Source organism: Crocodylus porosus, unplaced genomic scaffold (assembly GCF_001723895.1).
Source record: "Crocodylus porosus isolate Cpor-Errol unplaced genomic scaffold, CroPor_comp1, whole genome shotgun sequence".
NCBI lineage: Eukaryota > Metazoa > Chordata > Crocodylia > Crocodylidae > Crocodylus > Crocodylus porosus.
The window spans coordinates 42,778,219-42,793,107 of record NW_017728949.1 but is presented as its reverse complement, the minus strand read 5'-3'; the positions used below and the strand labels follow the sequence as shown (position 1 = coordinate 42,793,107).

Genomic DNA, 14,889 nt, shown 5'->3' with positions numbered 1-14,889 from the left:
GGAGCTCTGCTGCAGTCTCCTCCGAGTTCAAGTTGCCTTCAAACCACATTGCAAGCTGTGCGCGTGCGTGTGTGCTCGCATGTGCGTGCACGGGGGCGCGCTTGTGCACACACGTGTGCCCCGGTGCGTGCGTTTGCTCCTTTTGGCCTACTGATGTCGCTTAGGAAGTGTGCGCTGCGTCTCCCAGCGGCTGCGGCACCTGCAGCCCTCACGCCTCGCTCCCTCCAGCTCCAGAGGGCCCCGCCCCCGGCTCCTCCCTCTGTCAGTGCTGAGCGCGCCCCGCCCGCCCAAGGCCACGTGACCCAGGCCCAGCTGTCCAAGATGGCGGCGCCCAGAGCTGTACGCGCGCTGCGGCGCGGGGGTGAGTGCGCGCGGGCTCTGTGCTGAGGGAGAGGAGCGGGCCGGCGGGGGGCGCAGTCACGCTGCCCCCGAAGTGGCACTCACACCCTTCTTTTCCTTTCCCTCTCCCCCCCCGGCGGGGGACTGCGCGTGGCAGGGCCGGTGACACAATAACACCCTCCTCCCTCCTGGAGAAAGATACTGACAAACTCAGGCAGCAAACCTTTCTGCTCCTCAGGCTGCGTCTTACACGGGAACAACCTGAGTTTAACTGGAGAGTTAGAGTGCTGTGTGATGCGCCCATCGCGGGAGGGAGTGTAATGTCCGCAACAAAATCATGCACCTGTGGAGGAAAGACTGTAAGCAACACTGTGGTTTTTCCAACCAGACCAACATGTGGTCACAGACCAACATTTCCTCACTGGCTGTCTAGCTCGAGAGACTTGAGGGTTGTATCTACTGCCAACAATTAGAAAATTGTCGGACACCTTGGAGGGATCTGTAGATAAGGTTAGGTTCCTTTGGCCGGTCCTGGCTTTATCACCCCTTTACTTACTTCGCTTACATGGTTAAAACTGCCTCAGCCACAAGAACCTTGTCTGCACTGTCCCCTGTTGCTAACACCATCCTAGCCCTTTTACTTGTGAAGCTCCAGAGTAGGTAAAGCAGTGTGGTTCTCAACCGTTTCACACTGAAGACACCCCTCATTAGACTCAAAGCACCCCTCCATAACCTGAGAATTGAGCAGCAAGCTATTTCTAAAATTTATTACAGTGCTCACCTCTTTGCAGAGGGGCCACACAGAGCACTAAATCTATAGGCAGAAAAAAATATCTTCCTTTAGCCTTGGTGATGAAATGTACTTACATTTTTGAAAGCCTGTTAAATAATCTGTTACATCAAAAGAGCATTAATTATAACTGTGAACAGCATCCTTAAACCTCACTCTGCATGCTTCCAATGAAAGCATAATGTTAATATATACAGTTACTGTATAACAAAAGTTCAGTCTTGTCTCATGCCTGTTGTTCTGCTGTTGACTTTTCTTTTTGATTTTGTCCAACAGCTTTGAAGTAAGTTTAAAGTTTGAAAATATAAAAGCCTTTTCTTTATAGCTAGCAGCAAGCTTTATAGTCAAAAGGAGTTTTTGTGGTAAGTGGTGAAGGCTTCTGGTCGTAAAGAAATCTCTGTCTAATTGTGCAGTTGAACTCATACCCAGGAAGATTCTCAGTGCTTCTCCTTCAGAATCTAAACTTGAAGAATCTAAGTCCCAACAGCCAAGAGCCTCCCTATGTCACATGTCCTTTGAATCACTGTCTTGCCAGTCCCTCATTTACTTGGATGTGTCACCTGTGGTGTTCAATACCATGCAGAATCCTTCTGTCCTGAGTCTCAAATGAACTGGGCTTTACTGTAGCAGCTCAGACCACCTTTCCTTAGAAATCAGAAACTTCTAAAACTGGTAGTGTTTTCCAAGGCTTCTAATCTAAAGCAGTGTCTCCTAACCTTTGTTAGACTGATGGTACCCTTTGCTAGACTCAGAGCACCCTTCGAGAAATGCCAGCTCTTGGCCGTCACTCATTTTTTGGCTATGGAAAAATACTAGAGTGAATCTTCTGTAGCAAAGAACTCAGACCACAACCGTTCAGAAATGTTTTTGACACTATAAAATCATATCTGAAATCTCTGGGTTTATCTTGTGAATCATGTTTATGTGTTTGCACACCTAACAGTGGTAAAATTGCATAGTACCCTGCAGCACCCTTAAAAAGATCTCATCGCACCTCAGGGTGCTATGGCACACTTTCATTGAGAATCAGTGATCTAATGTATCAAGTTCTTGTTTCAAGAATTGTCCTTGTGTGACAGGGACCTCTAGAGCTGTTTTGCCTTGGTTTTTTCTTTTTCTTTAGGCTGCTTACAAATGTGAAAAAAACCTAGTGCTTTACTTTCAGCTTGGTGTGCCCCAACACCAAGTACAGCTCATGCCCAGAAGATGTGTCATGCCAGTTTGACCCAGCTCACCCAATGCCTGTATAGATCATGTACTTCAGCTGGGCTTTTCGTGCTTTTATGTAATAGCTGATTGAATCGGCTAATTGATATAAAAGAACCAAAAAGCTCCACTGAAGCACGTGATCTATACAGACTTTGGGCAAGTTGGGTCAAACTGACGTGCATCTCTTTGGTAAAGCTCTGGTTTTGGTTTGTTTTTTTCCCCACATCTGCCAGCAGCCTCTGTGATCTAAACTTATATCTGTATCCATGTCTATTCCAAGTTATTAATTTTATGTTGGTAAGGTATCATACAGCCCTTGAGAGCTTCTATCTTATTCACTTTCTTTCTCAGTTCTGCATTTCCAGAAGTTTAGAAAGCAAAATTGCAAAGGAGTTCATAAAAGGTTGATGAGGCTAAATCAAATTTTCCCTGAATTGGACAGTGCAGTAATTTAATTTGAAAATACTAAAAGATGGAAAGAATTGAAATTAGATTGCTGTTGATCTAAGAAAACCCATTCCACCTAAATTGAGCATAAATTACCTTTTTGTCAGTGTGTCTTAGTGATATAATTTCATTTTTTTTGAACATTTTAATGTATGATTAAGAAGAGTGTTCCCAATGATGGAATAATTTCTAGGGACTGAGAAAATAAGCATATCTGAAAACCTTGGGGGTGGGAAATTTGCAAGTTGGGCAAATACTCTCTATTGGGTATTAAAGGGTCTTTGGCTAACTTTAGAAAAATCTATGCTTATTAAGTAAAAAGAAGGTGAATTATTTTGCTAAAATAACTGTTTTGTGTTCTAAAAGAAAGTATGATGGAGAACTTAATCTAACATATCATACTTCACTGTTTGCAGACTTGCATTTCAAAATATGATTCAATACCAAGTGCAAGAGAACCACTTAAGAATATGAGCAATCTGCATGAATGGAGTTTGGTCAGAGCTGTGTTAAATGTGCCGTTAAAAGTATTCAAAAGTACTATATTCAAAAGTAGTCTTGCAGATAAGCTAAACTCAATTTTGCTGCAACCATGTTTGAACCATATTTAAGGCGAGTTTTGCAGTCAGCGAAGAGGAGACCTAATTGTATTTACCATTTTGAAAAGGAAAATTAAAAGACAGCCAAAACATTGAAACGTAAAAATGGCATGCTGAGTTTGCACAGTATGCATTTACACATTAATATGGATTATATGATGTTACATTGGCTTCTAGGTGATCTAATTGCACATTGTGACAGTTTTCAAGTGTTAAAAATAATTGCACTGGTGACATTCCATTGCTAATAAAAAAAATAAAATCAAGGAATTACAAAAACCTACCTACATAAAGCAAACACAATCCAGAAGGGTCTGTGACATAACAGTCCTCTTGTGGAAACTGATTTACTGATTGCAGACATATAAACCATTATAATGCAGAAGTTCCTCCATCTTTTGTGAAGATATTTCTGTCTTCAGAACTATGTAGTTGCTGGAAATATATCTACTTGGAAATTAAGTGAGAGCCCAAAATCTTATGGTCTTAATCATGTGTGACTTCCTTACTCATGACATATTGAAGTACCAAAAAAAAAATTATAAGATTCCACTTTTAAATGGTTCCTTTACCATGGACCATGATAAGTGCTTCTGCCATGTCCTATGTTTGCCCCTCTGAGAATACAAGTTTGAATTGGATTTAATATTCTTGTCCCTGGCCCTGGACTGATTATTGCTTGTCCTATGTCCCAGTGTAAAGTGATTTTAGTAAAAAAATGACATACTTCCAAGGAAAAAGAAAATGTTGTCTGGTAGGATGATCTTCAATGGAAAAACTCAGTCATTTGAAACTGCACAGAGGGTTAATAATATTGGATTAAATCCAGTGGGGGATGGATTTGTGTGTGTGTGCGCGCATGCATTTGACGTTTGATATGGTTCTGTCACTTATGAAAAACCTTTAAAAATGCTTCTGGTATATTATGTTGGACTCTGCAGCATCTTTGCATGAACTGGTGTGTAGGCTAATTGCTTGGAGACAGAAAAATAAAGTCCCTAATACGTGTCTCTTTTCTTCACATCTCTTGCTTTCAAAACTTGCTTGATTTCCAGAAACCCACCCCAAACCAGAACAAATCAACCTAGTCTCCTGGGTATGAGTCAGTTAAAACCTTTCCAGTTTCAGCCAGCTGGGAGGGAATAGGATTCATCCTACCACTTTGGAACCTCTCTTTTTACCAGCTTCTTATATCCGCATGTAACTCCACCCAGATCTGCTGTGTAGTAGATGAGAACTCGATAACTTTTTGCACAGGAGAGCACCTTTTTGTACTGTTGTGTATAATGCGGTTTAGAATCTAAATCTTATTCTGAATAATCAGAGGGATTAGCAGCATTGTAAGTAAATGCCTTCCTTGTGCTTAAATAGATTCCCCAGTTTGTTTGTAGACTCTTTCTAACTCACTCCATTAAATGCCTCTTCCTCCATCTTTCTTTTTATTGAGAAATTTGCTAAGTAACATGACCCTAGTTACAGCATGTTCAGGAAAGTAAATGCCCTTCAAATGGCCCCTTCTTTTTCTTCTGCACCTTCGCTTCCAGCTTATAGCAGTCAACAGAAACACATCCCGCTTGCAAGATCTGCTTCCAACTTTAGATTATATCTTCTGCTCCTCTTTTCCTATTTGTTTTTTACATTAAGTCACCTGGAACGTGAATCTGGTCTTTCTTGCTTTGGCTGGAGGTACCCAAGCTTTTTTATTGTGTCATGTAACATTCATAGCAAGGATGAGGGTGCTGAAACATTAACAGGGTCATGTGGGACCTGCAAATGGCACTGTGTTGCACTTAGATGCTCAAACTAAAATCCTGGTGCTTGATACTTTTTTTAAGTGGCCTTTTGGCAAAGATCCCTGCCCCATAGAACTTGCAATCTAAATAGCCCTGACAAACAAAAAGGGGAGGATGAAGTATTACCTCTATTTTACAGATTGAGATATGGCAGTACAGAGACATGTTAAGTCTTTGGTACTAGCAGAAATTGAACCTGATATCCAGAGCCCACAACAATGCCTTACCCAAAAGGTCATCCTTCTAATCTCTCAAGATAAATGGGTGGCAAAAGAGCAGAGCTCTTAAGCAGTTGGACTAAACATCCATTTCACTGTCAGTTGTTGAACTTTCACTTTCTTCATTCTTTATTACTGAATAATTCTTCTCCATTTATCGTAGGGTTTTCTAAGCTAGAAAGGATTGGAATTTCTAATGGAATTCTCCTCTTAGTATTTATATTTTAGCCTAAGATTTATATTTTAGCCTAAGATTGAAAACAGAATCTGTTTTATTCTTCACAGAGTGTTGTTTTACTTTCTGCTAGAGGTGGGTCTTGGTTGGAAAGTACAGATCAGAAGAGGAGTGTCCTTAAGTCAAGCCAGTCCTGAAGCTGCATGGACTGTTGGGGCACATTTGATGTAGTAATAACTGTCCTCCATTCCTCCCAGTCTTTTGCAGTCTTTGTACAATCAGTTTTAATCCCATCCATTTTTTGATGTTGGTGGTCCAGCTTGTCCTAGGTCTTCCTCTCCTTTGTCTGTCCGCAGCACCCTGCAGGACAGTGTTGGTAAGGGAGTCTTCTTAAAATTCAAGAGTAGAGTCCAGAAGTTAGGTATGAGCCCGTCTTTGCTGTTTCCTTCTCACTGAGCTTGAATAATGAACTAGGTCATACCAGGCCTTTTTTCTGTTTTGTTCCCTTAACCTAGCCCAATTATGTTGGTAATATTTCCAGTATTATGATTAAATGAACAAACAGCTTTTTTTTTATTATTATTATTATTTTAATCTAACTTTTGGACCTCAAGGAAATGGACTATGCCCCTTTAAACTACAGACCAGCTTTCTACATTTAGTTAAATTCATTTCTCTCTGGTCTTAACACTGAATTTCATTCATTAGTCCAGAAACTACTTGTAACAGACATAGGCAAAAATTATGCATACCAGAAGAGTTCTAAAATAGTGTGTCATGTACATTGTTTAATTCTGGAAAAACAATACACTGTTTCATTCCAACAAAATTCCAAGTCCTTCTCGCACGCTATCAAGACTGATTCATTTGCATCAGTGCAGAAAACTAAGAATTCAGGATTAGGGGCAAAAAAGGCCAGTATTCCAGTTTGGATCTGAAGTGAAGTTTGCTCTACATGATAGAGTCTTTATGTTATCAGGTTCTCTTGCTCCCTCTGCACTGTGTGCTTAAAACTTTCTACTTATTTTGAAGAATTTTTGGCTACATCTGAGCCAGTTAATGGCTTTTTCCTAGTTTGGGATTGTCTTTGGTGTCAAACCTAGCCATATAGGTTTTTAGTTATATCAGACTTCTGTCACCCGCTGAAATTCAGAGGGGTTTGAATTGAAGTCCTGGTACTGGATTCTCTTGATTTTTGAGTAAATTAAAACCAAAGCCCACAAGTCCCAGTGTGAGCAGCATTAAGTCATAATTTTGTTGTCATGCCACAGACTAGTTACTATTTTAAAAGCAGCTATGATTACTTTTCATGGTCTGTAACAAAGGACTTTTTTGTATTAAAACTATATATAGGCTCCATAGATGCATGCGATTTTCACGATTGTTATTGGGGTGGTATGAAAAAATTCAAGGGATGTATTTTCAGAGTGTTTAGAACTTAAATTCTTAGTGGAAAGAATTGGTAAGAGTTGCTCTTGTTGGCAGTTTAGGTATGCTGATGTGTTAGCGTTGGGCTGCCCACATTGCTGCTATTGCCTAAGCTTTGTATGAACAAAGACAACACATCGGTTGCTATTGCTGTCAGCCCAGCAGCTTTCACCAGCACTAAAATTCAGTTGTTAAATATTTTGATGAAGCAGAGGGGAGCAGTCTGCTCAATTGCTTGTTTGCTTTTTCATCTCCCTTTCCCCTGCCAGTATACTGGGGTCTTTTCCTTGGTCGTTGTGGCTGTTGTAGGCATTTCCAATTACAGTAAATAGTGTTTGTATCTAATTTGCACATTTAGCCTAAATTTTATGACACTTATGTAAGAGAGTTGCTGAAAGTTCACAAAGTTGCCTATGCAATGTATAGTCTAGTTTACAGTTACTGCATCCTGTAGAAAGAAACTATTTGGATAAAGTAGTGTTTAAATTTCATTTTTAAATTTTCAGTTACATATTTCTGGTAAGGTCTCTCACCTCTCCTGTTACCTGGCGGCGCCTATATTTCATCAAGTTTAGATAAGCAGTCTACCTGGACTTAGGCCCAGATGAATTGTTGTAACTGATGAACATAATCCCTTTCTGTTAAGGAATCCAAGACCTATAGCACCAGGATTTCCAAGGGGAGTTGAAAGAAAACTGTTCAAGCATCAGCTCTTGTTTTGATTATTTTCTCTGTTGTTCCGACACAGAATCACCATGTACCCTTGTGCTAGTGTACAGTGCCACAAGGGAAACTTCTAAGTGGTTTGTTGGTGAAAAAGACTCTTTAAATATACAAGGAAAACAAAAATAATAAGCGAAGTGCTCAGAAGAAAAGGTTACTCTGACATTTCTTGATAATTGCTTACTAATAAAGTGATAATTTATTTCATAAATAACAAAAGAATTCTTATAGTTCTATTATAATTGTGTTAATGTTTATCACATTATTAGCTAAATTCTACTGTGGGAAATAATAGTAGTAACATTAATTTTTGGTGTTACATGTTTATTTCTTTAGTCTGCCTCATTCTATTTAGAATGGTACACCACTTAAATACACAAATAAATTACTTTAACTGCATAACATTATCTTGGTGGGTCTTTCATTAAAATTGTTTTTATGATTGCAGGGTAAGTGTTAATATTCAATCTAATTAAATGTAATTGCATTTCCTGTGTGATTTATTTTTAGCATGATTTAGCATACATTTATTTTTTATCGAAAGCTGGAAGTTGGTCAGACTTTTACAAGAAAAATATAGATTTAAGATGGCACAAACAGCAGCCAAGGTGAGGCCCATTTTGTTTACAATGCACAAGTTAAAAACATTAAAAGAAAACTGTTCATTTTATGGGACACTTAATATCTATTTGACCTTTAACAACCGCCTCTTTCTTATTTTAAGCCTCCATTGTCTTGTTATGTGATGGATTTTTTTCTTTACTGTTTTGGGTTTTCTTTTCAGGTTTTAAATTTAAAAAAGGATAATTTGAAGTTTTTTCTTTTATTCCTAAATCAGCTTTTCTGTCATGGTGGACTGGGCACCCAAATTCATTAATTTTTTCTTCTGTTGCACAAGTTTTAACCCATTGCTCCCTTTCCTTATCTTTTCCTATATTGCACAGTTCTACTGAGGCATATTTAAGTTTTTTCCTGGTAGCTTGAGAAATATTGTGATGCATTTATAAGGTAACCTCCACTGGTAGAAAAATTGGTTTGGGGCCATTTTTGTTTTTGTGATATATATTTTTTCATTTTAAACTTGGGTCTTCTTTATCTTGGAAATCTCTATAGTGGGGAACCTGTGTAGTTGTAGCAGTGGTTCTCAACCTTTTTAGACTGAAGGCACCCTTCTATACCATTTACTAAATGAGCAGTATTCCATTCCAAAAAAGTAACTTTACCATGCTTACCTCTTTGTAGAGAGGCCAGGCAGGGATGAGCCTGAAGCTACTCTTATCTGCTTATCCTTTCACACCTGGCTTATCTCCTGCACTTTATGACATCCTTCAAAAATCTTGGGGTACCCCAGACTGTTGCAGTATTATGGTTGAGAATCATCGGCATATGGCATCACAGGAGTGAACTCTGAGGGGAAAGATGCTTATCAAACTACCTGAAAACTTTTACTTATGACCACTGGCTCACAATCATCTCAGAAAAAGCATGTCAGTGCTATATCTACTTCTGCCCCTTTGGTTAAGGTATGTCACAGAACTAGTTCAGTCTTGATGTTCCTGATGTCAACAATAAGTAGGATAAAAATATTTTCAGGCCTTCCTTTCTTATACAGTGATATGATGTTAATTGTAGTAAAACAATCTTTTTGCATGCCATCAGTAAGAGGGAGAGTTCTTATAACTTCTATATAAAGTTAGTCATGCTCATTCAAAATTGTTGATGATTACAGAAGGCTTGAGATATTAAAATGAGTCTATTACTAGTATTATGGGAGGACTTAGAAACCCCAACTAAGATTGAGGTGCTGTTCCACTAAATCCAAAGACTGTAGCACTTGCCCTAAAGTGTTGGGACATAAATGGTGGAACAGGAAATGAAGGTTCATAAAAAATGAATTGACCTGCCTGGAGGGAGACTCAGGTCTCTTGTTCTGTTCTAGCATCCTGTCCACTGGACCACACTGTTTATCTTCCTTTCCTGCTGATTTGTCTCAGTGGGCCTTAAAGATCCCATGGCATGTGTACTTGGCAAGGTCTTTTTTCCTGTGTTATGTGCAAGTGAGTGAAAGGTGTGATCTGAGCACAGGGCTAGGAGCCAGACACTCTTGGATTCTGAGCCTGAATCTGACAATGCCTTGCCTTGGACATGTCATTTAACCTCTGTTTCTGTTTCTCCACCTACCAAACAGAGATGTTTATCTACCTCACAGGTGTGTTGTTGAGATTAATGAGTTGTTTATAAAGCACTTTGAAGATGAAAAGCCCTATAAAAAATGCTAAGTATTATTATGCATGAGCTCTTGAGTGTATAATGGTTGTTTCCCCGCACAGTGTTTAAAGCAATTTGTGACATCCCAAGTATGAAAGGCATCATATGAAATTAAAGTCTAGTTTCTGCTTTTCCCTTAAGGAAAAATCACTCCGATTTTATGTTCATGGGTTTAACTTATTATCATTTGCTATTGATAGTAAAACTATGAAAGTTAGATCATCTCATGAGAGGATCTGGCTTCATTCAGTTCCCTCCTCTCTCTCCTATCCTATCTTGTCTCTTTCCTTCTAACATCTCAAATCTTTAATTTCCTTCCCTTTTGCCAAAACCTTTCTCCATGCTTTAACCAACCCTTGCCTTCACTAGTGTGATCTTTCCCTCCCTGACTAGCAAAGCTCCCTTTCAATCCAGTCTAATGGGCTACTACTAAACTTTCTCCCTCTCTAATCACTGGCATCAAATATATTCACTGCCTTCTTGTCACATTCTGCAGCCTGCCTCTCATACCCTTTGCTGCACCAAACCCTCCCTTTTACTTTCTTCCACTCATGCTTTTGTGACTTCTTCTCTGATGCCTCTTGCTTTGGAAGCAAGCTTCATCTTCTTTTAGTGCATAAAACAATCACCTTTACTTCTTTTAAACCCCTCCATCTCGCATACAATAATCCCATGACATGCCTACAGTCTGTGAAGCAAACAAAAATGCCAAAATAAGAAGCAAGGGTGTTTTTGGTGATACTTTTTGTTGGACTAACAGTGTAATTGGGAGAGATGTTAGCTAAACTTTCAGGAACAAAATATCATTCCTCAGATTTGGGAAAGAAAAAGATACAAAGTTAAATACTCTCTCTCACAATAAAAGATAGCACAAAAATACCCCTTGCTCTTCTCATCTTTCCAGGACCATCACAGTTATAACACCCCAACCCTACTACAAATAAGAAGCAAGATTTACTGTTTTTGAAATTGGACTATCCTGTTCTTGAATATCTATCTAGTGCAGGGGTAGTCAACCTGTAACACAGGATTCACAGGTGGCACGGGCATCTTGTGTGTGTGACACACAGCAGATTAAGTTGGGGATCAACAACACAGCAACAGATAGAGCAAGAAGCATAAAGCAGCGCAAGAGATCAAGCATGGTGCAAAGTATAGGGACTAGAAGGCATAGCAGCAGATCGGGTAGAGAGCAGAAAACAGAATAGCATATTGGTCAGAGGAAGGGGATCAGAATGGTACTGATGGAGAGTGGGAGCTAATTTGTGGCATGCTTGCGAAAAAGGTTGGCCCCCACTGATCAAGTGTTATCGGTATCTGCACTGTGGTCTGTCCAGTTTAAATGAAGAACTTGTCTTCAGTTTAAAAATATCTAACAAACTTTTGTAATATTTTACAGGATTAGGATGAAGGTATAAAAGGAACAAATTCCCCAATCTTGCAATGATTTATACCAAGGGTTATCAACTGGGAGTACTTAAAAAGGCCTTAGATTAGGGGTGGGCAATTATTTCGGGTGGAGGGCCACTTACCCAGTTTTGGCTGTCTGTCATGGGCCGCATGGGTCACCATTTTGGGACCAGCGTCCCAGTGTTTTGGGACCAATGTCCCAGGGCCAGCACCGGAGGGGCCCAAAGTGGGGTGCAGGCTGGCAGGGGTCTGTGGAGCCAGGCTGGGCTGCACCAGCAGGGAGAGGGAGGAGCTGGGCCGGCTCCATAGAGCCCCTGCTGACTGGGACCCCACTCTCCTGCCACCCTGCTCTAGGCCCTGCTGGCACTGGCCCCGGGACACCAGTGCGGGCCCCATGCTCCCGCTGGCTCCCATACCTGCTCACTCCCAGTGCCTGCCAGCCCCGCAGTACAGGTGGGAGGCAGCGCACAGCCCTGACCCCCTGCTTGCCAGGAGGGAAGAAGCTGGTGCTAAGCGTGGGGAAAAGTGGCCCCTCACCTGCCCCGTGGCCAGCACTCCCTGCTACAGGTGCTTACAGCCCACGCAGGACTATTTGGAGCAACCACAGGCAGCCCCATGTGGGCTGCCAGTGGCTACAGTGCAGGGCACCAGCCACAGGGCAAGCGAGGGTCTGCTTTTTCCCACGCTCAGCACCAGCTTGTAACATGCCCCTGCTGCCAACCTGGGCCCTGCCAGCTCCAGGCTCACCTGTGGTGGCTGCGCATAGCAGCAGCAGCTGTGGCCCCCCTGCTTGCCGCACCAGGCAGTGTTTGCTGCTGCTGCCCACCCGGAGCTCATGCGCTGGGCAGCCCACAGACAACAGTGGCAAACACTGCCTGGCATGGCAATTGGGGAGGCCACAGCTGCTGGTGCTGTGGCCCCAACGGGTGAGCCCAGAGCTGGCACAGGGCCCAGGCTGGCAGTGAGGTTGGGTTTCAAGCTGGTGCTGAGCGCAGGGGGGGAAAAGTGGCCCCTTGACCACCCTGTACCCGATACCCCTTGCTGCGGCTGCTCACAGCCTGTGTGGGGCTTCCTGTGCCCGCTGAAGACAGCCCTGTGCAGGCTGTGAGTGGCTACAGCGTGGGGAGCTGGCCACTGGCTGGGCGAGGGGTCGCTCTCCTCTGCACCAGGAAGGACAGGGAAGGAGCCTGGGGAAAAGCTGAGCACGGGGGGGAAAAGCGGCCACTCACCTGCCCCCTGGCCGGCACTCCTGCTGCCCTAGAGGATACCTGCGGGTGGGCGGGGATGGAGCACTGCTGCGCAGGTGCCACCTGTCCAGCTGGATGCACAGGGTGAGGGAAGCCCGCACACGGTAGCTGCTGCCACTCCAAATTCGGCTGCGCACCACCTCCACACTGCGTTTTGCTGCCCCCCACCCCTGTGTGCCCCACTTGCTCTGTGTCTGGCTGCTGGGGATACACTGATCCAAAAAGGTCGAAAGCCCCTAACTTATGCTTATCTGTAATTAATGAAAGTAGTCCCACTGGCTTCAGTAAGATGTTGCAGATAGGCAGGGTAATATGCATGCATAAAATGCATGACTGAAATGCAAGAGAGAGACAAATGATATGAGTCCTGCTCAGATTGTTTGGGGATTGCAGGTATATGAGGGTGCTGCCTGTGGTTTTGTTACTATAAATGTGATAAAATGTGTCAGAATTGTTTGATCTCAGTTTGTGCTTCGTCTCTCTCAAACTAAGATAAATATATCAAAACACACACATATATACTCATCAGATATAAAATAAATGCACACATATATACACACTTTGGTTAGTCTATAAGTAGGGACCTACTTAAATTGTGATTTTGCAAATTTTGCAGAAATGACAAAATTGGGCAATATCTGTGAAATCCACGAGGAAAAAAGTGTTGAAAATAAAATGCTGGCTCCCCAGTGGGAGCCAGTAGTCCTCCTGGCTGCTCAGCCTGTCAGGGGCAAAGGGTAGGATGGGGGGAGGGGGTGGCTGGCATGACGTGGAGCAGGTGAGATGGCTGCCACTCTCGCCTCTCACCATTGAGTGGCTGGGGGGGCTGTCTGCCACCAATCAGCGGTGAGGGGCATGGCCACATGATGGACAGCCCTCTTGGCCAAGCAATGGTGACGGACAGTCCTCTTAACCAATCAGCAACAGGGGTTGGGCGACCATGGCCATTCAGCCAATCAGAGGCCTTGGGGCACTGCAGTAACCCCACGAAAATGGTGGCCGGCCCTGCAATCTGTCCGTGAAATCAGCCGCCTTCCTCCTTGAGTTGGGTAGACCTCTCTCTATAAAGTGCTAATCTACACTGTCTTCTACTGATCTTAGTTTTGCCATATTTTAATACTGTTTTTAAATTATATACAATAATAATCATCCTTGGAATAACATTTACTAAATGTCAGTTATATAGGTAAAGTGTCCTTATTTACGAATGCCTATAGTAGTGAGGCATTGCTGGGAAGGTTGGTAGCCATTAAATTGATAAAAACAGTTTGGACACACCTGAAAAACAACTTTATTATTGATATGTAAAATTAAACGTGTGAGATGACAGCATATGACTAAATATTTTACATAGAAAAAATAAAAATTGAAAATTTCTTTGCCTGTTTTGTCAGATGATGAGTTCCCCAAAATATTCTTCATTTATATCAGTTGTCTCTTTCCAAAATGATAACCTTCTTTTACAGATAGTTTCCAATCTATAAAAAAGGGGGAAACAGAATCCAATTATTTAAAAACTTGCCATTTATTTTGTGGAAATCTTAGAATTAGAGGATTGTATATAATCATTGGATATGATATGGTAAATTAATCCTGTAGCATTATAGGACAGTAAAAGTTTTATGGAAGTTTTGATTGTTCTTGGTTTATAAGAGAAATAAACTTCTGTTTTAATTGTTTTATAAAGTGTCCAGTTTCTAGTCCTTATACTTTCTTTGTATATAAACTTAAGTCACCTTTATCAAGAGTACTAGGAAATGTTATTTCAAAGCATACTTTGTACCATGTAGGACTGCAATACTCATGAATATTATTTAAGCTGAAATATTAATATTTATGGCATATCAAATGTTCTCAAATGAAATTTGCTGTACTCTTTGGATTAGATATGGATATTTAAGTGTGCTGTGCATATTTAAATGTAAGTGAAGTTTTGCATTGTGTGGTGTTTAAAGTTGTAAAATCCAACAAAGATAATGGTGGGTAAAAAAGCCTGTTTTCATAATGTTAGTCCCTCTATGTAGTACTGAGTTTGCTAATGATCAAGAAACAAATTGAGAATAGAAGAAGCAATTGTATTCTCCCAAACTCTGCCCTTGGAAGTCACAACATAGGGAACAGTATGCGAAGGAGGGAAGGAGCCGACAGGCTCCAAAGCTCCCCACCCCAAAGCAATCACATTCAAGCCCCGCTCTCAGACTGAGAGCGCGGGATGAACTCGTGCCTCTGCCAGGTGCAGGGAG

At 41.7% G+C, this 14,889-nt stretch overlaps 1 protein-coding gene across 1 annotated transcript in view; it reads left to right on the top strand.

Annotated features, from left to right (window-relative positions):
* The first annotated feature begins 284 nt into the window (after positions 1-284).
* The window catches only part of METAP1D (methionyl aminopeptidase type 1D, mitochondrial), a 73,858-nt gene continuing 59,253 nt past the window's right edge, over positions 285-14,889 (top strand). The window contains exon 1 of the mRNA XM_019553536.1: positions 285-361. Within this exon, the coding sequence (XP_019409081.1) occupies positions 322-361 (40 nt within the window). The 5' untranslated portion in view covers positions 285-321. The remainder of the gene's footprint in view (positions 362-14,889) is intronic.